At 43.5% G+C, this 23,833-nt stretch overlaps 1 protein-coding gene and 1 pseudogene across 2 annotated transcripts in view; one reads left to right on the forward strand and one right to left on the reverse strand.

The window, feature by feature from the left end:
• Window positions 1-23,833, forward strand: part of MERTK (MER proto-oncogene, tyrosine kinase) — a 134,917-nt gene that overhangs the window by 40,435 nt on the left and 70,649 nt on the right. Inside the window, exons 2-4 of one of the 2 annotated variants that reach the window (XM_074397038.1) lie at window positions 5,572-5,672; window positions 6,091-6,166; window positions 7,941-8,114. In XM_074397038.1, the coding sequence (XP_074253139.1) occupies window positions 5,631-5,672; window positions 6,091-6,166; window positions 7,941-8,114 (292 nt within the window). In that variant the 5' untranslated portion in view covers window positions 5,572-5,630. The remainder of the gene's footprint in view (window positions 1-5,571; window positions 5,673-6,090; window positions 6,167-7,940; window positions 8,115-23,833) is intronic. The other variant, XM_003942489.4, reaches the window with a different exon arrangement.
• On the reverse strand, window positions 791-1,519 carry LOC101029661 (RNA transcription, translation and transport factor protein pseudogene; annotated as a pseudogene).

Raw genomic sequence — 23,833 nt, forward strand, 5'->3', positions numbered from 1 at the left:
CTCGCTCTGTCTTCCAGGCTGGAGTGCAGTGTGCAATCATAGCTCATTGCAGCCTCAAATTCTTGACCTTAAACAATCCTCCCACCTTAGCCTCTCCTAAGTAGCTGGGGCTATAGGTGTGTGCCACCATACCCAGCTAATTTTTAATTTTTTCTTTTGCCAAGAGATGGCTTCCTGTTATGTTGCCCAGGCTGATCTCAAACTCCTGGCCTCAGATGACTCTCTCACCTTAGCCTCCCAAAGTACTGGGATTACAGGCATGAGCCACTGCTCCCAGCCCCAGAGCAATTTTTGAGTAGCTTTTTGATTATCTTGAATTTAAAAGTTTTCTAAGTATCAAGTATTCATGCTTCTCTAAACTCAAAAGGAATGTATTCATCTCCTCCCACCATGAGAAAATTATCAGTACTGATATTTATTTATTTATTTATTCATTTTGGAGATGCCTGTCCTGGCTCCCTCCCTTCTGCCCCTGTCTGATCAGGTTACCCTTGTGTCTGGGGCCCAGCTGTCTTTACTACTATTCTGAGGTCCCCCTATTCCTCCTGTGGTCCAGCTACAGTTTACTGGAGCCCGGGTCCTCTTTCTTGGCTTTTCCTTTTTTTTTTTTTTTTTTTTCCTATTTTCTAAAACTTCATTAGAGAAAAAAGTAATGGTGGTAAATGTCTAGAACATACTCCGTTTTCTGGGATCCCTCCCCCAAGAATGTGACATTGATTTCCAAACATGCCAGAAGTCTCCAAGGTTTCCAATTGTACTAAATAGGTGAGAAGCTGAAGTCCTAAAGGATTCATCGTCCAGCTTTTCCCAGTCTGTGCTCTGTCCTTGGTTCAGCAATAATTGTCTGAACAGCTACCATGGCTTCATTAATTTTTGTTTGTAGCCCTCTGAGCTCTTCCATATGCAGCAATCACAGAATTTGAGTAGCTGCATTAAGAACTGCATCTCCTGTGTCAAAACCAAGAACATGTTTGTCTGAAACAACAGGCAAGCTTCTTTTGTTTGATTTGCCTTAGCCACTGCATTCTGTGTCAGGCACTCCTAAACCAAAATTCGAATTGCCCTAAGCATTACCAGGTAATCATCATGACATTGAATCTGAAGCAGGTTAGTCAAAGCCCTCATACCAGGCTTAAAATTAGAATTATTTACATCCAAATTTATCAATGGTTCTGCATTTTTAGTTGCATTGTCAGCGGTTATTGCATTATCAGATACTAATTCCTTGTATTTTTCAGTGTTATTTCCATATTTGAGTCTAACAGGTAAACCAAGAAGCCAGTCAATAGTTTTTTGTCAATCTCGAATAAAGGACACTTAACATCTCTGAGATACTTTTCAAAGAACTTGAGCCAGTCACTGCTGTGGAAGTTTCTTAAATTACCTCTGTCTTCAATCTTGTAGTGTCTAATTTTCTGAACTTAAAGCCAAAAAATGAAGTCTCTAAATTCCATTTCATGTTTGCAGTTGAAGATGGTGGGCTGTGGTAATCGAGAGCCATCAGCTTGTGTCAGAACATGGTCCCCGCTTCTTGCTCTCCTTGGCTTTTACTATTTTACTTTGGCAAGGAGACCACCCTTCGCTAACTTCCTGGGACTTGCATGCATGAAAATGCAGTTCTTTTTCCTACCTTCACCTTGAGATAGTTTGGCTGGATACAGAGTTCTAAAGGAAAATATTTTTTGTTTTAACTTTGAAGTCATTGATATATTTCCTTTGAGTGCTGGGTTGCTCTAGAGAAGCAGAATGCTATTCCAATACATTCATAAATGACCTGCTTCTTTTCTCTCTGGGGGCTTTTGGGATCTTCGCCTCAACTTAGAGTTATAGCGTTCCCAATGAAGCTCCTTGGTGGGCCTTTTTTCTCCTACTGTGCTGCCCAGCCGGGGGTCCAGTTAGGAAAGATCCGGATCTTCAGTGCTGGAGCACTTTCTTGAACGTTCCGCCTTTCACATCCACTTTCCGTGTTCCCTCTGGAGCTCCTCTTACATGGTTGTTGGGAGGCCTAGATTACTATTCTGAGCCCAGAGCCTTTCCGGTTGAGCCTTCACAGAGACTGAGCTTCCTGTTTCTCTGGGGAAAGGGAGCAGTGTCAGGGACAGCCGCTCCTCCTGTCTCCAGCCCCACCCCAAACCCCACCCTCCCAGTGGAAGCCTTTCCCTTGGGTGTCTAGAAAGCAACAAGTATAATGATTTATGGAAAATCTTTGCTGTAATATAGGGGGCATGGATCTGGCCTTGCTGATTAATGCAGGCACCTATTGTTACCAGGCAGCTGCTAAGCCTTCCCTGCCATGAATGCCTAAAGACAAAATTCTGATTGAGTTCTCCTTGCGTTCTGCATGCTCCTTTTCTATTTCTGGGCTGCATCTTCCTTATTAGTTGGCTTAAGGTTCTCCTGGACATCTTATGCAGTCTGATTTCTACCATTCAGGATGTGCTGCCAAACTGTCCCTTGTGCCTTAGTTTCTCAGCTTCTGGGGGCTCTGCCCCCGTGTGCTTTGCACCTCTGTTCTGGGTGTAGTTTCCTCAGGCTGCCTTCCTGGGGCTATGCCTCACCTGCCTCCTGGCCTTAACTTTCTCTCTGGTCCCTGTCTCCCTGAGTCCAACTGCAAGCCACTCCCAGGTTCCAGGCCTTGAGGTGGAGCCAGTCTTCGAAGGCACAAGTGTGTCCTTTGAAGACTGGCTCTGCCTCAGTCTTCAACCATCAGTCTGTCCGATCTCATGGTTCACTCTGTTGAGCCCATGGGTCTTGCCTCAGGAAAATGATGCCTCTTCTAAAGTGGATTTGTGAAGTATGTAGAAAGCACCCCCTCTTCAGTAGCCTTGATTTCCCTTGGAACTGCAAAGACGAGACCCATCAGCTGTGCAGGATGTTCAGGAACTGCTGAAAGCCAGGGTCACCACTCAACCACTAGTCATTGCCCACGATGAGCAGGGCATCATTCTAGGCACAGAATTCTCCTTCTCTTTCTTCAGCCCTTCCTGTCACCGTGATATCCAGCGGGCTACCAGAAGAGGGTCAGCTAGTTCCTTATTTGGAGATATTTGTCCTGTGTATTCTCTTTTCATCTTCTCCTGGCAACCTCTAGGCATTGTGACATCCAGCCACTGCCCCAGAACATGAAAGGATCTGGCCTTTCCTTGATCCCTGGGACCTCTCCCATGCCCACCATTCACTCATAGGTGCATTCCAAAATTATATTGCTCCTACAGAGGAACAAGGGAAAAGGAGAAGACAGAGTATTTCAAGTCAAAGGGATGCCACTCAGATGTACACATCAGGAAATGCAATGACAGGGGACTGTTAACTGCTGGATCCTGGGAACAATAAGCAAGTAATGTTAACCTGAGCAGCTCTGACCACCACCCCCCTCCCCAGTTCTGACTGATGCCGTTATTGAGCTATGTCTTAGCTACTCTATTTATCACAGGCTAATGAGGATCTGTAAAATGGTATTGTTGAGGAGAAGTAAATTAAAAACGTTTAGTATTCTGATTCTACCTAAGGAAACTGTGTCTCATTCAGACCTGGGGACCTCACTCACTACCATGTGTCTGCTCCAGATGCCGACCAGGCTGTGCTATCCCTTGGCAGCTGCCACCCCTGCCTATGGGGCCATGGGTCAGGATGGAGCCCCCTCTACCCTTGACAGCTTCCTGTCTTTTTAAGCCTTAAGCCTCAGGCTTTCACAGGTTGAAGGGTGAGATTTATTTTGCTTTGAGATAAACAGGTTATATAGGGAATCGAGCTCTAGGAAGGAAGGTGGACCTTCCATATTTTTCTCCTTTTTCTTCCTTCCCCTGGTCATGGTCTTCTTTGCTGTGTTTAAAGTGCAGTGTCTTTGAGCCAATAAAGAAATCCTCTGGATGGCATCTGAAAGTATTTTAAAATGTTCCCCAGCTGATAAGGGTAGCTTATGGCTATACTCCCAGCATTTTGGGAGGCTGAGGTGGGAAGATGGCTTGAACCCAGGAGTTCAAGGCTGCAGTGAGCCATGAAGGTGCCACCACTGCACTCCAGCTTGAATGACAGAGCAAGACCCCATCTCAAATGAAATAAAATAAATTAAATTAAAATGTGGATTTCAACATGTAAACACAGTGTCCACTCCAGGAGAGATCATTAAGTCCCCAGGGACTTGCACCTTGGGTCCACCTTCAAGCACATGACCTGTGACCGCTGCAAATACAGTCATGCTGTCAGTGAGAGACCTTGCAAAATGATGGCTAGGGCTCCAGAAAGTTCTAAACAGGACAAAGGCTACCAGCTCTCCATTTTTTTGGTAGTTGCAGTCCTGGAAAATTAGGTGGATATTGAAACCATACTTTGTGTGTATGTAAAATGAAATACTTCGTGTGTATGTAAAATGAAATTAGGTTCTAGTCTCAGAAGGTCGTTTGGGATATGGAACATTTGCCCTTGGCCCCTGAAAACCCATGGTGCCCCCCTAGTCATTGACACCACCAAAAACAACTCCACAAATTTCCAAAATGCCTTGAGGAGGCAGTACCCTGATGCAGAGAACCACCGGTGCAGAATCTGCCATAGAAATCAAGACAGGTGGCCAGGGGCAGTGGCCCACACCTATAATCCTAGAGCTTTGGGAGGCCAAGGTGGGCAGATCACCTGAGGTCAAAAGTTCAAGACTAGCCTGGCCAAAATGATGAAGCCATGTCTCTACTAAAAATACAAAAATTAGGTCAGGCACAGTGGATCACACCTGTAATCCTCCTGCCTTGGCCTCCCAAAGGCTTCCCAAAGGCCAACGCAGGCAGATCATCTGCAGTCAGGAGTTCGAGACCAGCCTGGCTAACATTGGTAAAACCCTGTTTCTACTAAAAATACAAAAAAAAAAATAGCTGGGCGTGGTGGTGCACCTGTAATTCTAGCTACTTGGGAGTCTGAGGCAGGAAAATCGCTTGAATCCAGGAGACAGAAGTTGCAGTGAGCCAAGATTGTGCCATTGTACACCAGCCAGCCAGGGCTACAGAGTGAGACTCCGTCTCAAAAAAAAAAAAGAAAAAGAAATCAAGATAGGTGATAGCACACATATTAGTCGGGATTTTCTTCCAAGTAACTGAACCTATAGGATCTACATCTATAGTTTTATCTAGAAAGAGAGAGAAAGATTTATTTTAAGGAATTAGCTCACACATATTGGGGGCTAACAAATATGAAATCAGCATGGTGTTGGCTAGGGACCCGTGAAAGGCTTAATGTTGCAGTCTTGAGTTCTGAGGCAGTTTGGAAACAGAATCCCTTCTTTGTCTGGGACCTCCGTCTTTTTCTTATAAGGCCTTCAGCTGTTTGGATGGGGCCTACCCCCATCATGAAGAGTAATGTGCTTTACTCAAAGGTTGCTGCTTTAAGTGTTAGTGACGTCTGAAAAGTACCTTCACAGCAACATCTAGGCTAGTGTTTGACCAAACAGCTGGGTAGTATGGCCTAGCCAAGCTGACAGATAAAATTAACTATCACAGCATATGACAAAAAGTTGAAGTTTCCAATCCTATAATAGGGATTCAAAGGGTAGTCACTGTAAATATCTTTATGTGTTTTTCTTTGCAGCATAAGCAGCGTGCAGCGTTCAGACAATGGGTCGTATGTCTGTAAGATGAAAATAAACGATGAAGAGATCGTGTCTGATCCCATCTACATGGAAGTACAAGGTAAGTCCACAGACCAGAGTCCCATTGCCAGAGAGCTGTTAGTTTTAGAGCCTGTGTTAAATGTTCTGTGTATAACACTCTAGAGTTTTACCTGCTCATTTATAACTGTATGCAAATCTTGCAAATCTATCAGCACTGAAATTTTACAAGATATTCCCCTTTGTAGTTTGTAAGTAGTAATGAAATGAATTCAATTCCTGAAGTTTGAGTTCTATCCTAGGCATTAAAGGTAAGATGAAAAGAGATTATGGACCTCCTTGTCCACAGATTATTTACAATAAAAATAAGCTGAAGAGTTGTTTTTAGAAGCAGACTGCATTCTACTATCTAGTTTCCAGTGCTGGTATCAGCTATCACTCACCTGGTCAAGTGGCTTTTGGCTTATTGTTCAGCATCTTTTCCTGTCTTCCCTATGCAGACAGTGAAACCCTGGAGGGTGAGTGGTTTTCCTGGACTGGCTCAACAGCTCAGCCCAAGACTTCCTTTGGGCACTGGTATGTGTCAGGTGCATGGTTCAGAGAAATTCCATGACATCATATACTGTCTGTCGGGGTGAGAAGTGAGACATCAGGCTAGGAAAAGGCAATCTCTGCCCTCAAGGAACTTGAACTCTAATGGGCAATGTGAGCTGATGTACAGGTGAGCCCAGGTCCTGGGTTTGGTGCCCTGAGTCCGGGGGTTTGCATGCCTGGTTCTGCAATGGGAGGGCTGCAAGGAGGAAGCATCTTTATTATCACCCTCAGTAGTCATCCTCACTGCATTCTGGGGTGCTTGTGTCCCTGCTCTCTGAGGTGTCCCTCCTCTCTGAGGTGCCCCTCTTAGCCAAACCATTAAGTCACATTAGCTTTTCAATCAGAAACATCTCCCACTAAAAGGCTGCTGCGCTACCCATTCTTTTGTGAACCTCAACTTAATGAACACCAATGTGGAGGGAAGTCTCAGGGAGCACGAATGGAAGGAAAGAGGAGGAGTGAGTGGGGAAGACAGAGTGGGAAGAGCCTCTCTCAGAGGAGTCTCTTCAGGACCTTTGCTCTAGGCCCATCGCAGGCTGGACAGCTCTTTCTCAGGGTTACATCAGCATCAGCCAGAGAGGGGGTTTCCTACATTTGCAGCTAATCTGGGGAAAAAATATTTATAGAGGAAATTTTATTTGTCAGAATCCCAGAAAAATGTCCAGAGCAGGAACATGTTAAGTCCAAATAGAGTTTCAAAAATCCTTGAAACAGGACAAAATAATTTTATTTCATATAACTGCCACATCATTCCTGCTGGATCTAGATCTGTGAGTTCCCAATCCCCAAAAGAGCACAATTAGCTGAACTTGTTATATTTTTGACACCTGCCCCAAATAAGTACTGACTGGCTTTCTCTGTGCTTCCTTGGGGCCTTCATTTTGGAAATTACAGTAGATCTTAGAATTGCAACTGCAATTATGTGTATACTGTTTTCATGAGAATCTGCTTTGGAAAGCACTCAGCCTTAGACAAGGCTGTGGATTTTAAAATTCATTGTGACTCATCTGAAAGTCACATACACAATAGATTGTCTTCATACCATGGACAGATCTATTACATGGTTCTGTTTTACTCTGTTTATTTTGGTAAGAAATACTGAAAACCTGCCAACCAGTCAGTCCCAGGAGTTTGAGCAACACCTGATATAAGAACTGCCTGTAGCCTGCCTTCTGGTAAAACCAGTTCTGAATCACTATTTATAGCCCCTTTGGCAAAGCATCCTAGAAAGCTGGCTTAAGGTAAACTGGCAGGAATTAGCCACTGTGCTCTTTCTTATTCAGTTTAAGGAGGTGAAAACTGATGAATACAGACCTGACTGAGGTGGTAAAGAAATCTGTTGTCAAGGCCGGGCGCAGTGGCTCACGCCTATAATCCCAGTACTTTGGGAGGCAAAGGCAAATGGATCACTTGAAGGAGTTCGAGGCCAGCCTGGCCAACATGGTGAAAACCCATCTCTACTAAAAATACAAAAATTAGCCAGAGGTGGTGGTGCATACCTGTAATCCCAGCTACTCAGAAGGCTAAGGTAGGGGAATTGCTTGGAGGTTGCAGTGAGCCGGTATCAGCCCACTGCACTTCAGCCTGGGTGACAGAGCGAGACTCCGTCTCAGAAAATAAATAAATAAATAAATAAATTAATAAATAAATAAATAATAAATCTGTTGCCAAGTTCTAGTCCAGTTTCCATTCCCCTTTGTGCTCTGTCTCTGCTTTCAGATCTGAAACATTCTTTCACGTAATGCTTTTTCTGCAGGACTTCCTTACTTTACTCAGCAGCCCGAGAGCATGAATGTCACCAGAAACACAGCTTTTAACCTCACCTGTCAGGCTGTGGGCCCGCCTGATCCCATCAGCATTTTCTGGATTCAAAACAGCAGCCGTGTTAACAAACAGCCTGAAAAATCCCCCTCTGTGCTAACTGTTCCTGGTAAGTTCGAGCCATGGGCTTATTTATTGATTTATCCTCTAATAGTGAAAGGGATCAAAAGTTTGGTGATCCTTGCTGTGCACCACTAGCAGGCAGTGGAGACAGTTGAAAACGTAGGTGTGGCAGCAGGATTATAGGACCATGTAAGAGGGGAAGGCAGGTGGGAATCACAGGTGTGAGAATTCACAGGCCAAGGCAGGGAAATAGGTGAGGGCCCTCTGAGGGTATATAGGGTTAAGTTATTGAACTGGCCAGAATCACTGAGCCCAGGCAGCAGGAGCCCTGCTCACATCTCCCATTGCACCTATGGCCTTGCTGGCCGGGAAGGTCTTGTGTTTATGGAATCATTGACATGAATACCTCAGTGGATTTGACACCAAGAGAGTGATTGGTCATGGGGAGCTATTGCAGGAAGTATGAGTCCTTGTGGGATTGTGGCTGAATGCATATTCCATGATCATCTTGATTTCCATCCAAATGAAAGCGCCCCAGCTTTAGTCCCACACATCACTGATAATGCTCTTGTCAATACCATTGACGTTTCCCATGCACCGAAGTCAGTGGGCTCTTCTATGGCTCCTCTGACTGCATCTTTCAGCAACAGGCAAGGTTACCACACTCCCTCCGTTTCCATTCTCCAGTGACTGCAGCATGCCTGAGGCTGTTCTAGGCCTTCAGGACATAGCATGGACTTTTGGAAACACTGTCTTGGCTTCCATTTCATTGAATGACATCAATTCATTGCTCCTCATTTGTCATTGACTAGAGTTTTGAATGGCCGGGCTCAATCCTTGTCCCCCTTCTTTTACTCTATGAGATGCTTCCTTTTGGGAGAGTTTCTCTGGGCCCCTGGCTTTAACACTATACATAAGAAATGACCTTGAACTTTACTTCTCCAGCCCAGACCCCTCTCCTGAGCTGCATGCTCATGTATCCAGCCATCTCTTTGGCATTGTCACTTACTGGGTACATAGGCATCTCAGAATGAAACTCTTAATTTCCACCCCAGACTTGTTCCACTTCAGAATTCTCCATCTTAGTGAATGATAGCACCATTTTCCCACCCTTCCTTTTTCTCATTTTTCATGTTGGCATTGGCAGTTCTGTCAGTTCTGCTCCTACAATGCATCTGAAATCTGTCTTTTCTCCATTCCTGCTACCAGCACCCTGGTCCACATCACTGCCAGCTCTTGCCATCACCTCTGCAGTAACTTCCTAACTGGGTCTTTTTGCTCCCAGCCTTGTCCCCACTCCCATCCACCCTCCTCAGCAACAGATGACATCACCTGCCCGCTGAAAACCCGACAGTAGCTCCCCGTTGTCTTAGATTGTCACCCAGTCCTTCCTACTCTTGCCCTAGGGGCTACGTGTTCTAGCTCCTACCCATCTATCCAGCCCAGCCCCATCCCATGCTCTCCTCCCTGCTCATTAGGTACGAGTCACATTGACTGTCTTTCACTTCTCCAGGCACATCCTGTTCTTTCCTGTCTCATGACCTTTGCACTTTCTCTTATCTGCTTGCAGTGTTCTTCTATCTGCCCTTTGTTCCATGACCCACCTCAAACACCACTTCTTCAGGGAGCCATCCCTGATCACTCCCAATCCCATATTCCTGTGCACTCCCAATCCCATATTCCTCCCAATCCCATATTCCTGTGCACTCCCAATCCCATATTCCTGTGCACTCCCAATCCCATATTCCTCCCAATCCCATATTCCTGTGTACTCCTCCGTTGCGCTTGTCACTGTCTTTAATTACCCAGTGTACTGGTTTGGTCTCCTTGTCTAGCTTCTTAGAGAATGTATGTTCAGTAAGGACAAGGGCTTTCTCTCTCCCATTCACCTTTGCACAGCCAGTGGCTGGAGTGGAGCCTGACTCTAGTAGTACTCAGTAATTATTTATGCCTGGGATGGATCAGTAAGTGAATGCCAGCCCCTATCTATTAACTCTGAATCACTTTTCTAACCCATGACTTCAGGAGGAATGTTATGGTTTTTTCTCCTTCATCTGAGTTTTATTTGAGTTTTTCTAGGGAATTAGTAAGTAGCTTCTTCGTTCAAATTCGAGGATGATTACGCTGAAATCCCATAACAAAAGACTTCTTTTCATTGAAGTAAGACTGACATACGATTAAATGCATAGAATTTAGTTGTACAACTCAGTGAGTTTTCTTAAGTGTAGACACCCATGTAGCTACCACCTCAATCAAGATATAGAATATTGCCATCACTTCAGAAAGTCCCTCATGGTCCCTTCCATTGGGTCACCATCTCCCATAGGCAATTCTGTTTTGATGTCTGTCATCACAGATTAATTTTGCCTGTTCTTGAACTTCAAAAAATGGAATATAAAATATGTACTTTTTTATGTCATATGTACTTTCGTGGCTTCTTCCACTCAGTGTGGTATCTTTGAGATTCAGCCATGATGTTTTATTTGTTAGTAGTATATAATTTTTATTTTTATTTTTTATTTTTTGTGAGGGAGTCATGCTCTGTCACCCAGGCCAGAGTGCAGTAGCATGATCTCAGCTCACTGCAACCTCCACCTCCTGGGTTCATGCAATTCTCCTGCCTCAGCCTTCCAAGTAGCCAAGACTACAGGTAGGTACCTGCCACCATGCCCAGCTAATTTTTGTATTTTAGTAGAGACTGGGTTTGACCATGTTGGTCAGGCAGGTCTCTAATTCCTGACCTCAAATGATCCAACCACTTCCACCTCCCAAAGTGCTGGGATTACAGGAGTGAGCCATCATGCCGGGCCAGTATATCATTTTTTATTGCTGATATAGTACTCTGTTGTATTAATGTGTTGATTTGTTTTATCCATTCGTTTGGTGAACATTTTGGATATTTATGGCAGTTGGCTATTATGAATAAAGCAGCTATGAATATTTGAGTGCAAGTCTTTTGGAGGACAAATGTTTTTATTTTGTCTTGGATAAATGCCTAGAAGAGGAATTGCTGCTTCATATGTCATATGTTTAACTTTTTTTTTTTTTTTTTTTTTTTTGAGATGGAGTTTCGCTCTTGTTACCCAGGCTGGAGTGCAATGGCGCGATCTCGGCTCACTGCAACCTCTGCCTCCTGGGTTCAGGCAATTCTCCTGCCTCAGCCTCCTGAGTAGCTGGGATTATAGGCACGCACCACCATGTCCAGCTAATGTTTTGTATTTTTAGTAGAGACGGGGTTTCACCATGTTGACCAGGTTGGTCTCGATCTCTCAACCTTGTGATCCACCCGCCTTGGCCTCCCAAAGTGCTGGGATTACGAGCTTGAGCCACCGCGCCCGGCCCACATGTTTAACTTTTTTTTTTCTTTCTTTCTTTTTTTATTTTATTTTATTTTATTTTATTTTTTTATTGCATTTTAGGTTTTGGGGTACATGTGAAGAACATGCAAGATTGTTGCATAGGTACACACATGGCAGTGTGGTTTGCTGCCTTCTGTCCCCTCACCTGTATCTGTCATTTCTCCCCATGCTATCTCTTCCCACCTCCCCACCCCCCATCCCTCCCCCATTTCCCCCCAACGGACCCCAGTGTGTAGTGCTCCCCTCCCTGTGTCCATGTGTTCTCATTGTTCAACACCTACCTATGAGTGAGAACATGCGGTGTTTGATTTTCTGCTCTTGTGTCAGTTTGCTGAGAATGATGGTTTCCAGGTTCATCCATGTCCCTACAAAGGACGTGAAATCGTTTTTGATGGCTGCGTAATATTCCATGGTGTATATGTACCACATTTTCCCTATCCAGTCTATCATCGTTGGGCATTTGGGTTGGTTCCAGGTCTTTGCTATTGTAAACAGTGCTGCAATGAACATTCGTGTGCACGTGTCCTTGTAGTAGAATGATTTGTAATCCTTTGGATATATACCCAGTAATGGGATTGCTGGGTCAAATGGGATTTCTATTTTTAGGTCCTTGAGGAATCGCCACACTGTCTTCCACAATGGTTGAATTAATTTACATTCCCACCAACAGTGTAAAAGTGTTCCTATTTCTCCACATCCTCTCCAGCATCTGTTGTTTCCCGATTTTTTAATGATTGCCATTCTAACTGGTGTGAGATGGTATCTCAATGTGGTTTTGATTTGCATTTCTCTGATGACCAGTGATGATGAGCATTTTTTCATATGTTTGTTGGCCTCCTGTATGTCTTCTTTTGTAAAGTATCTGTTCATATCCTTCGCCCATTTTTGAATGGGCTTGTTTGTTTTTTTCTTGTAGATCTGCTTTAGTTCTTTGTAAATTCTTGATATCAGCCCCTTGTCAGATGGGTAGACTGCAAAAATTTTTTCCCATTCTGTTGGTTGCCGATTCACTCTACTGACTGTTTCTTTTGCCGTGCAGAAGCTGTGGAGTTTGATTAGGTCCCATTTGTCTATTTTGGCTTTTGTTGCCCTTGCTTTTGGCGTTTTGGTCATGAAGTCCTTGCCTACACCTATGTCCTGAATGGTTTTGCCTAGATTTTCTTCTAGGGTTTTTATGGTGTTAGGTCTGATGTTTAAGTCTTTAATCCATCTGGAGTTAATTTTAGTGTAAGGTGTCAGGAAGGGGTCCTGTTTCTGCTTTCTGCACATGGCTAGCCAGTTTTCCCAACACCATTTATTAAACAGGGAGTCCTTTCCCCATTGCTTGTTTTTGTCAGGTTTGTCGAAGATCAGATGGTTGTGGGTATGTTGTATTTCCTCTGAGGCCTCTGTTCTGTTCCATTGGTCTAAATCTCTGTTTTGGTACCAGTACCATGCTGTTTTGATTACTGTAGTAGTATACTTGTAGTATAGTTTGAAGTCCGGTAGTGTGATGCCTCCTGCTTTGTTCTTTTAAAGAAGCAGCAAATGGTTTTCCAAAGTGAGTATACTATGTTTCATTCCCAGCAACAGTGGATGAGAGAGTTCCAGTTGCTCCATCCATATCTTTGCCAACATTTGATTTGGTCAGTCTTCTCAAGTGTAGATGTTCTAGTGGATTTGAAACCTAGTGGATTATTGTGATTTTAGTTTGCATTTCATTTCCCTGATGCCTAATTTTATACAAGACTTAGAAAAGATTTTAGTGTCTTTTCATGTGCTTATTAATCAGTCATGTCTCTTTTTTGGTAAAGTGTCACTTCACATCTTTTGCCCATTTCTATATAAATCCTAGAATCCACTTGACAATGTTTACACAAAAAAGCCTGATGTGATTGTTTGCAATTTTATTGTATTTATGGATAAGTTTAGAAGAAAATGACATCTTGACAATATTGAGCCTTCCGATTGATGAACATATTATACCTCTTCATTTATTTAGGTTTTCTTTAATTTCTTTCAGCAATTTTTGTAGTTTTTGAGTTACGGGTCTTACAAGCCATTTGTTAAATTGTATTTTTTTAATTTTAAAATTGGAATTATATGTATTTAAGGTATACAATGTAATGTTTTGATATATATAGTGAACTGATTATTACAGCCAAGCTAATTCATATTGCTCTGTTTTCACATAGTTATGTTGTGGGGGGTGGCAGGGGAGGGAGTGTAGGAGAACAATTAAGATCTACCCTCTTCACAAATTTCCAATATACTGTGCACTATTGTTAACTCTGCTGTACATTAGATCTCTAGAACTTATTCATCCTACAAACTAAAACTTTCTACCTTTTGACCAACATCTCCCCAATCTTCACCCTCACCCTTCTCCACCCACCCTTTTTAACCACAGTTCTACTTTTTTTTTTTTTTTTTGAGACGGAGTTTCGCTCTTGTTACCCAGGCTGGAGTGCAATGGCCCGATCTCGGCTCACCGCAACCTCCGCCTCCTGGGTTCAGGCAGTTCTCCTGCCTCAGCCTCCTGAGTAGCTGGGATTACAGGCATGTGCCACCATGCCCAGCTAATTTTTTGTATTTTTAGTAGAGACGGAGTTTCACTATGTTGACTGGGATGGTCTCGATCTCTTGACCTCGTGATCCACCCGCCTCGGCCTCCCAAAGTGCTGGGATTACAGGCTTGAGCCACCGCGCCCGGCCGGGGCAGGCTACTTCTAAAGAATCCTGTAGGAGGATGCTTTGAGTCAGCACAGCAGCTAAAGAGCTGACAGGATATACAGCCACCTGCTGTCAGCTTCCAGTGATTTCTACAGGAGGATGCTTTGAGTCAGTACATAGCAACAGAGCTGACAGTGTTCACAACCACCAAGGTGCGATTATACCAGAGGGGTTTTAAACACTCGGATGCCCACGGGATTGCCTGCCAGAGGCCAACTTTCCACAGGAACTGGATGCAAGATGCTGCAACTCCTTTACAAGAGGAGTGACTCTTGCTCCAAGCCTGCCATACAGCAGGTATCTTTATGATACTGAATGCTGCCACCTTGGCTGGCCTGCCATGTAGCACATGCCCTTTCAGGCAGGGGCACTACTGCCTGGGCCATTGATTCTTGTCCTGGTATATCTGTTTTTCCCTAATTCATGCTCTGTGCCATGTCTGCTCTAGACATTCCTCCAACTGTAAACAAGATATGATTATATATGTATAGCTGTTTTTTCCTAAATTCATGCTCTGTACCGGGCCTGCTCTAGACATTTCTCCGAGTATAAACTAATATATATTTATATAGAAGGATTACATATAAAAGGAAATAAATGAGTGGTAAGATATTCTTCAGGCATTAATTGTGCCGGGGGTCTGCTTAGCTCTCCTTCCTGGGTGCCCAGATGGGGTGTTACCACAACCCTTAACAATCTAAATAGTTAGAATAGAATTGTAACATACAGCCTGTTGGTCACAAGAACTATTGGTTCATTTGCATCTCATCAAATTCTTACATGCACTGATTCAACCAATGAGCCAAAACATAGGGTCCAAAAATGTTTATTTTGGACTTCTATAACTCTAAAGCAGGCGTCCCCAAACTACGGCCCGCGGTCCGCATGTGGCCCCCTGAGGCCATTTATCCAGCCCCCCGCCGCACTTCAGGAAGGGGCACCTCTTTCACTGGTGGTCAGTGAGAGGAGCACAGTATGTGGCGGCCCTCCAACGGTCTGAGGGACAGTGAACTGGCCCCCTGTGTAAAAAGTTTGGGGACGCCTGCTCTAAAGTCTATCCAGCGTAGTTAACTGTAGACGTTTGTCCAGCTGACCAGTGCACAGGGTGGTGGTACCGAGTGTATCTGCTTTCCTACCATACACACTCATGGAATCCACAGTACCACATGCCATCCAGTCAATGGCTCCACACTAATCTTTTTTATTGTTCCACTTTTAGTGTATGTGCTGCCAAAGTGAGCACCATCTGTATTTTTTCAGGAGGGATATCTGAAAGGGGAATAGAAGGGAAAAGTGAACATACTGTAAATTTTGATACATTCTAATCTCCCTCCAAAAAAGACTTGCCAGTTGGCAATCTTTTTGGTAGAATATGGTAATACGTACCCTGTATCTTATATGCATAGTATTAAGTCCTGAGTTTTTGCTGGTCTGATGGCAAATACTCTCATCTGTCAGAATATCTGATTTACACCTCCACCTGTTTCCATGAGACCAAGGAGCCTGTCGAAGGCAGGAACTGAGGCTTTTCTTGGCCACATCTTCAGGGGTCTGGTTCAGTGCCTTGCATGTGGTAGTTGTAGAAATGACCTGTAAAAACGCACCTGCTGCAGCATTCACTAGAAGGTGCTTCTGGATCTGGGAGTGCATGATTAATTCACTCTCCATCAGGGACCATAGGGTACCCAAAACCAAACCATGATCATGGAAATCCTCACTAACATTTCACCAGCTTTTCTAGAGTTTTCAGAGTAGTGACAAATGTGTCTGTAAATGAAGAACTCTTACTTAAACTGCTGAGTTGAAATTCTACTTTCTAAATGAATACGCCGTATACTGCACTGCTCATGCAGTTATCCTATTTGTGAAGGGTTTGGAAAGTGGGGCTGCTGGCTTTATTTTTCTTAGTGACAGTATTTATTAAATGCCTGTTTGATAGCAAAGATGGTCTAGCTGGTGCTATAGAGTGAAGTGAAAGCCTGGAGGTGTAATCATGTATTTAAGCCAGAAACCTGAAACTTAACCAGGTTCGTCTCTTGCCCATCCAGCAATCATCATCAAGATTTGTACACTGTTCTCTCTTTTTTTTTTTTTTTTGAGACGGAGTTTTGCTTTGTCGCCTAGGCTCAAGCATAGTGGCGCCATCTCGGCTCACTGAAACCTCCACCTCCTGAGTTTAAGTGATTCTCCCACCTCAGCCTCCCAAGCCACTGGGATTACAGGCACTCACCATCATGCCCAGCTCATTTTTGTATTTTTGTAGAGATGGGATTTTACCATGTTGGCTAGGCTAGTCTTGAACTCCTGACCTCAGGTAATCCACCCTCCTCGGCCTCACAAAGTGCTGGGACTCCAGGTGTGAGCCACCATGCATGGCCCTGTATGTTGTTTTCAAATGTCAGTTGTGCTCATTTCTTCCTCTGCACTTCCTCTACCGTGGCCTTAATTCAAGCTTTCCTAGTTCATCATCAGGACTGTTGCTGTCACCTCTTAACTATGGTCCCAGCTTTCTTGTTTTCATCCCCCTACCCCACCACCTTAGTGAGTGAGTCTCCACCTTGTGAGTAAAGAGTTTCTTCTAAAATACAGAGCTTCTTGTTCTTGGCATAACTCCTCACTACATACAGGTTAAAATCTACCATTTTACCCTGAAGTCTGAGACCTGTTGGGACTTCAGCCTAACCTTCCTAGGGTCTCTGCCTGCCTCACCTGCAAAGGAACCTGCTTGTGAGGCCTGATGAGCTTCTCACAGGCCCATGAGTGCACTGTGCCTTCTTGCCAAGCTGCCTTCTCATTGTCTGGAAAACCCCTGTTCACCTGACACACCGATCACGGCTCTCCTCTGAAAACCTTCCTGGTCACCCCCATGTCTGTGTATTCACAAGGCCTCTTCCCCAACTCCTATGCTCCCCATTGCACTGAAACACAAACTATGTGTTTATTTGTCAGACCTTCAAGAAGGCTTACTAACCAGGTGATTTTTTTTTTTTTTAAGATGGGGTTTCGCCATGTTGGCCAAGCTGGTCTCGAACTCCTGACCTCAAGTGATCCACCCACCTTGGCCTCCCAAAGTGCCAGGATTATAGGCGTGAGCCACCATGGCGGGCCTTAACCACGTGATTATTATGTATGATTTATTAATTAGGTTAGCCCCATCACCCAGCATAGCGCTTGGCACGTAAGAACTAAAATAAGTCCAGGGAGGAAGGGTGTGGGGCCCAGGCTGTGGGGATTGTGCTGGGCTCACAGGGGTTACTCTCAAGTCAGCTTGTTGCTGACTGTTCCCATGTGTCTGCATTTTGTAACATTACAAAAGAACTATGGAAAAACTTATTTTTAGTTAAATCTATTTTTAATTTTGAGGAAGCTTTAGTTTGATACCTGAGTCCCTCCCAGTAATTCATGTATGAGGAACTAGGTGCTGAAGTCGGCTTTTGGGGTCCTTGTGCCGAGCTCACAGGCTGATGTAAATAAGGCAGTGAGTGTTCACAGGGAGACACCATGCTATCTGAAATTGACCCCCAACTAAACTTTGCCGACCCCTTCTACTGAGGGAATGTTAAGTAGAGAAGTGATTTAAATAGCCAATTGTTTGGGCCGCTTTGAGAAAGCATTGTTTATGAACAGGAAGGTGGTGTGCCTTTCCCTCTTGATACAAGTTTTTGTTTTTCCTCTGTGTTGTATGAGCTTTCTTTAAGGGACATGAGCAGAGAAGTACTTTTTCCAAAGGATATTATTCTGAGTGAACGAAGCCAATCTCAAAGGTTACATACTGTAGGATTCCATTTAGATAACATTCTCAAGAGGACAAAATTTTGGTAACGGAGAACATATCAGAACAATTTCAGGGGTTAGGTTTGGGGTTAGGATGCTTCTATAAGGGGTAGAATGAGAGAACTTTTTGAAGATGGAAAAGTTCTGTAGCCACAAATCTGTACTTGTCATAAAATTTCATAAACCTATACACTCATTCTCCCTCCCCAAAATAAAACAAAGCAGAAACTGGTAAAATCTTAATAAGGTCTGTAATTTAGTTAATAATATTGTACGGAAGTCACTTTCCTTGATCAATATCCCATGGTTATGTAAGATCTTATCATGGGGAAAAGCTGGGTGGAGGGAGCACAGTAACTGCTATTTTTGCAACTTCTTGTAAGTCTAAAGTTATTTGAAAATAAAAAGTTTCTCCTTTTTTTTTTTTTTTTTTTTTTTTAAGTATTTTGTCATGGGCAAAACCAAATCTCAAAATAAAGAGCAGAACTACAAAGAGCTTTAGCTTCAGGTGTTCATTGGTGGAGTGCTTTTATTTTTCTTTTTTTTTTGAGATGGAGTCTTACTCTGTTGCCTTGGCTAGAGTGCAGTGGCACAATCTTGGCTCACTGCTACCTCCGCCTCCTGAGTTCAAGCGATTCTCCTGCCTCACCCTCCTGAGTAGCTGAGACTACAGGCACCCACCACCACACCTGGCTAATTTTTGTATTTTTAGTAGAGACGGGGTTTCACTGTGTTGGCCAGGCTGGTCTCGAACTCCTGACCTCGTGATCTGCCCACCTTGGCCTCCCAAAGTGCTGGGATTAAAGGGATGAGCCACTGCACCCAGCCTGGAGTGCTTCATAAATTAGCGGGTAAAAGCTCCAACTTTGGCATGTAGACTGATGCCACTTTGCTGTCATGGATCCCTGGGCAAGTTACTCTACTTCTGTACATAAAATGAGGATAATAGCAGTGTCTACTACATAAAACATTGATGAGGTTTCAGTAAAATAATGTATGTAAAGCCCTTGGCACAAGGATTGCCTATAGGAATGATTGAAATGCTACCTATTATAATTTATTTGTGTTGTTATTTTTACATGCAGTAGTTACTAACTCAATGTCAATTTTGATCTGCCTTTCTTTGAACATGGTGGGCTTGTGTTGATCTTTCTGGCTTCTCTTTCTTGAAAAATACTTATTTTATATTTAAAATGCACATCTAGGAAACAGCTAAGCTAGCTTTTACTTTAGTTAGTTGCATATAATTATTAATCTCCTTGTAATAACAGAAACAGTAATAATAACTGGAATTTATACAAATTAGTTCATAATGCCCACAGTACTTTCTGTAAAGGATTACTTTGAATCACATAGCAAGCTGTGATAATTAGCCAGTTTCGTTGTGTTTAGAGACAAGGTCTTGCTCTGTCACCTAGGCTGAAGTGTAGTGGTGTGATCTCGACTCACTGTAACCTGAAACTCCTGCACTCAAGCAGTCCTCCCACCTCTGCATCCCAAGTAGCTAGGACTACAGGGATGAGCAGCTTTTTTCAAATTTTTTGTAGAGACGGGATCTCACTATGTTGCCCAGGCTAATTAGGCATTTTTAATACTCATTTTACATAGCAGAAAAACATGTGGAGCTGTTAAGACACCTGCTTTCTTAAGGTCTGTTCTCCACATGGCAGCTGGAGCAATCCTGATAGATCTGGGTTTTCCACCCCACTCAGAGAAAAAGGCAAAGGCCTCTCCCACATGTTCCCTCTACCTGGAACCTCCCCAGGCCCGAGAGTATCAACTTGGCCCATTTCCTTACCCCAACTCTTTCATCAGAGGCCATTTCTCAAGGAACCATCTCTTTTTTTTGTTTGTTTTTGTTTTTTTTGTTTGTTTGTTTGTTTCTCAAGGAACCATCTCTGATGCCCCCTGCCCATCATTTAAAATTGCAGCTTGCTTCCCTACTCATCCTGACCCTTTGATCATCTATTTTTCCACAGTACTTACCGCCTTCTAATATAGCATACATCTTGCTTATTTATCAAGGTTATTATTTATTGCCCATTTTCCTCCCTGAAAAAATGTGAGCTCTATAAGGGAGAGGATCTTTGTTTTATTCGTGGATTATATCCCAAGTTTCTGGAAAAAATGTCTGGCTTATAGTAAATACTCAGTAAATATTTGTCACATGGATGAATGCAGAGCAGATAGAGAGTTCCAAGTTAAGAAGCTACCTACGCAGCATGATCTTCCATTCATTGCTTCCTTTGGTAGAAAGATGGACATTAGGGAAAAAAGAAAAAGAAGGGACAGGATTGTTTATCTAATTAATTTGCATGATTGCTTAATCCAGAACTCAAAGAACTGGCTCAGCTCTGCTCTTCGCAGTTGCTCCCTCAGCAATTCCGATTGTCCCTCCCTCAAGGGAACATCCTGTTACTGAATGTTCCTTAAAAATATCTTTCAGAGCTGTGTTATAAATATCTTTTCTCAAACCAGTAGAGGACCAAGCAAGAGGGGCGTGCACAATCATAATAGAGTTGAGTGAAAAGGAGAAATTGCTGTAAGGGGGACGACCTACCCACTAAAAGAGGAGTTGGCTCAGGAGACTGGGGGGGCTCCGGTTCCCCGGGGCCATTCAGGGCAGAGTGGGTGGGAGGGTGGAGACATAGGGAAGTGGATTCTCTTTCTCCCTAGAAAGCCACAGGGTTTGGGACTATAAAATGTCAGGGTCTATTCCAGGCTGGTGGTTATTGTTCATCCACAGAGAGAGACCTGGCAAGTGAAAGGGAGCCGTCTTCTCCCAGTGTACACTCATTGCTGCGGTCAATCCAGGCTTATAAACGAGTGTCTAGTTGGCAAATCGTGAAAGGTTAGCTGAAAAAATTAAGCAAAGAATACTATATTTTGCCCTGAGTGCCGTCTAGTTTTGGGGAAAGTTACCTTTGGTTTGAACCAGTTTCCTCTTCTCTCTGCTGGCATCTATCTGGCCTATGGGCACTAACCACCTGACCTTGTAAACTGTATTAATACATTGTTTAGCTACTGCCGGGCAATTCTGAATTGGTGTGAGTGTCTTGTGCTAGGACATTTGCTATAGGTTGTGTTTTTGACCTTGTGTGCACTATGAAAAGAAACACACAGGAGAAATGACTGTCCGTTTGACCTGAAGTCATGTTCTGTGATAATGGTTTCCTTTCAGCACTGATAAGCCTCATAGGACTGAAGACCAGTGGGCCTGAATATAACTTGCTAATGGATTCAGTGAAATAAACCTCCTGTTTTGTCATAGGGCTAGCTCTTCCCTTCATGACACGTTTAGAATGTGATTTTGTAGTTTGTAGTCAAGGGTTTCCCAAGAGTTTTGGTAAGAATAATTGAGCCGGGCGCGGTGGCTCAAGCCTGTAATCCCAGCACTTTGGGAGGCCGAGGCGGGTGGATCACAAGGTCGAGAGATCGAGACCATCCTGGTCAACATGGTGAAACCCCGTCTCTACTAAAAATACTAAAAATTAGCTGGGCATGGTGGTGCGTGCCTGTAATCCCAGCTACTCAGGAGGCTGAGGCAGGAGAATTGCCTGAACCCAGGAGGCGGAGGTTGCGGTGAGCCGAGATCGCGCCATTGCACTCCAGCCTGGGTAACAAGAGCGAAACTCCGTCTCAAGAAAAAAAAAAAAAGAATAATTGAAGTCAAATCACTAATTTTAACCTGCAAATGTCTCCTCCAATATATAAAAAAGATAAGTTAGTAACTCCCTGTATCTTCTAATTGAACCAAAGCCAATTTTTCTAAATATAAGCCAATTTTTTCAAGTTCATGCAGCCTGGTACGTGAAATGGGCATCTCACTTGCAAGCTTAGGATCTGGAAGGTTCAAAGCGAGGCCAAGGTATGAAAATCAAAGTGTCTGAGGCTTCACCATGTAACAGTGATCAGCAGAGCACAGATCTCTTGGAGCGATCAGCGTCTTGATCCTCATCCTGTACGTATCTTCTTTCTTAAAATCAGTGCTTGACAAAGTGCCCAAAGTCCAGATACCACTCCAGTTCTCCCTTTCCACCTCCTGTTTTCCTTTCATCTCTTCCTTGCATTACTAAGGAAAAAACCTCTCTCACCTGTCTAATGAGTATAATCAATTCAGAAGAAAATATTTTTGCAATTTCAAGGTATATTTTCATTGCCAATAAGTTCCCATGATTTGATTAAGCAAAAACTTTCAAATGTATACCATTAGGATGAAATTCTTGCAAGGAGTAGAAGGGTCATGGTGGAAAACTTCTTGCTGCTGGGGAAGAGTTGTTTCAGTGGGTGTTGGTGTCAAGATATTCAAGGTACCTCAAATTACGTTCTTTGAAGCTGTTTAAATTATGAAAATTTAAGGATGCAAATTTCAAAATGTGTCAGAGGCCACATGTATTTTTCAAAATTGTCTAGGAGGAATATAAGCAGAAGATATAAAGACCCCGAGGCAGAGTATCACAGGGATCCTTTTATGTGGGTGTAATGGGTGTAAGAGAAATATTCCTCCTCGGTGTAATAAATATTGTCTAAGTCACTATACAAAGTAGTAGCAATGTCATGTCTCACTGGAGAGGAAGTGACAAAAATACGAAAAGAGATGGCTTTTACCAAGAGTTTTTGTCTCTTAGCACTTTAAATTTTCAAGAGAATTTAACTAAGCAATCTAGCTTAGGGTTTTCCTCCAGTCTGAGTACAGCATTCCTCATCTTGGAAAATTAAGATCCTGTGAAGTATCTGTCAAATTCTCTGTAAAATACAATGATATTTTTGAAGAAATGAAAGGTCACTACCGAATCATAGGACAGAGATGCATGGGTTTGTTTTTCCCTGAGGGACCCATGTCTAGTCAGGAAAATGCAGACAGTGCTGACAACCTTCTACTAGATGGAAAATTACCAGCACTGATTTTCTTTTTTACACACATTTAACCTTTCAGGAGACGTACTAATGTAAAAGGGATCAGATGTGCATTTTTTCTACAGCTTCTCCCAGACACAGCCCTCTGCCACGTAGTGGCCCCTTGGCTGTAGACCCGGCACCATCGTGGCCACGCAGGCATCCAACCAGGAACAGCTTTTCTGGCTGATGCCTGCTGTACTTCCCTCGGCAGTTCTTTTGCCTTTCATTCTTCAAATTTTTTATTACTCCATTAGTGACCAGCTTCAAGTTTAAAAAGATCAGATAGAAAATTTCCTAAACATGTAGACAGAAGAAAACAAAATAAGTTTTTCTGCTAAGAAGCAAATGGTGGCATATTTTCAACAATTTTGTGAAGATACTACTGTGTGCCAGATGATGTTTTTGTGTGCCACAGATATAGAAGTTTTCAGATTCAACTAAATGATATATCCTGTATAGTTGTACTTTTGAAAAATAACCATTCAGGCCAGGCGGAGTGGCTCATGCTTGTAATCCCAGAATTTTGGGAGTCCGAGGCAGATGGATCACCTGAGATCAGGAGTTCAAAACTAGCCTGGACAACATGGTGAAACCTGTCACTACTAAAAATACGAAGTTAACTGGGCGTGGTGGTGCGTGCCTGTAATCCCAGCTACTCAGGAGGCTGAGGCAGGAGAGTCACTTGAACCCTGGAGGTGGAGGTTGCAGTGAGCTGGGATTGCACCACTGCACTCCAGCCTGGGGGACAGAGTAAGACTCAGTCTCAAAAAAAAAAAAAAAAAAAAAAAAAAAAATGTCGGGCGCGGTGGCTCAAGCCTGTAATCCCAGCACTTTGGGAGGCTGAGGCGGGTGGATCACGAGGTCAAGAGATCGAGACCATCCTGGTCAACACGGTGAAACCCCGTCTCTACTAAAAATACAAAAAATCAGCTGGGCATGGTGGTTGTGCCTGTAATCCCAGCTACTCAGGAGGCTGAGGCAGGAGAATTGCCTGAACCCAGGAGGCGGAGGTTGCAGTGAG

This window comes from Saimiri boliviensis, chromosome 1, assembly GCF_048565385.1.
Source record: "Saimiri boliviensis isolate mSaiBol1 chromosome 1, mSaiBol1.pri, whole genome shotgun sequence".
Lineage (NCBI taxonomy): Eukaryota > Metazoa > Chordata > Mammalia > Primates > Cebidae > Saimiri > Saimiri boliviensis.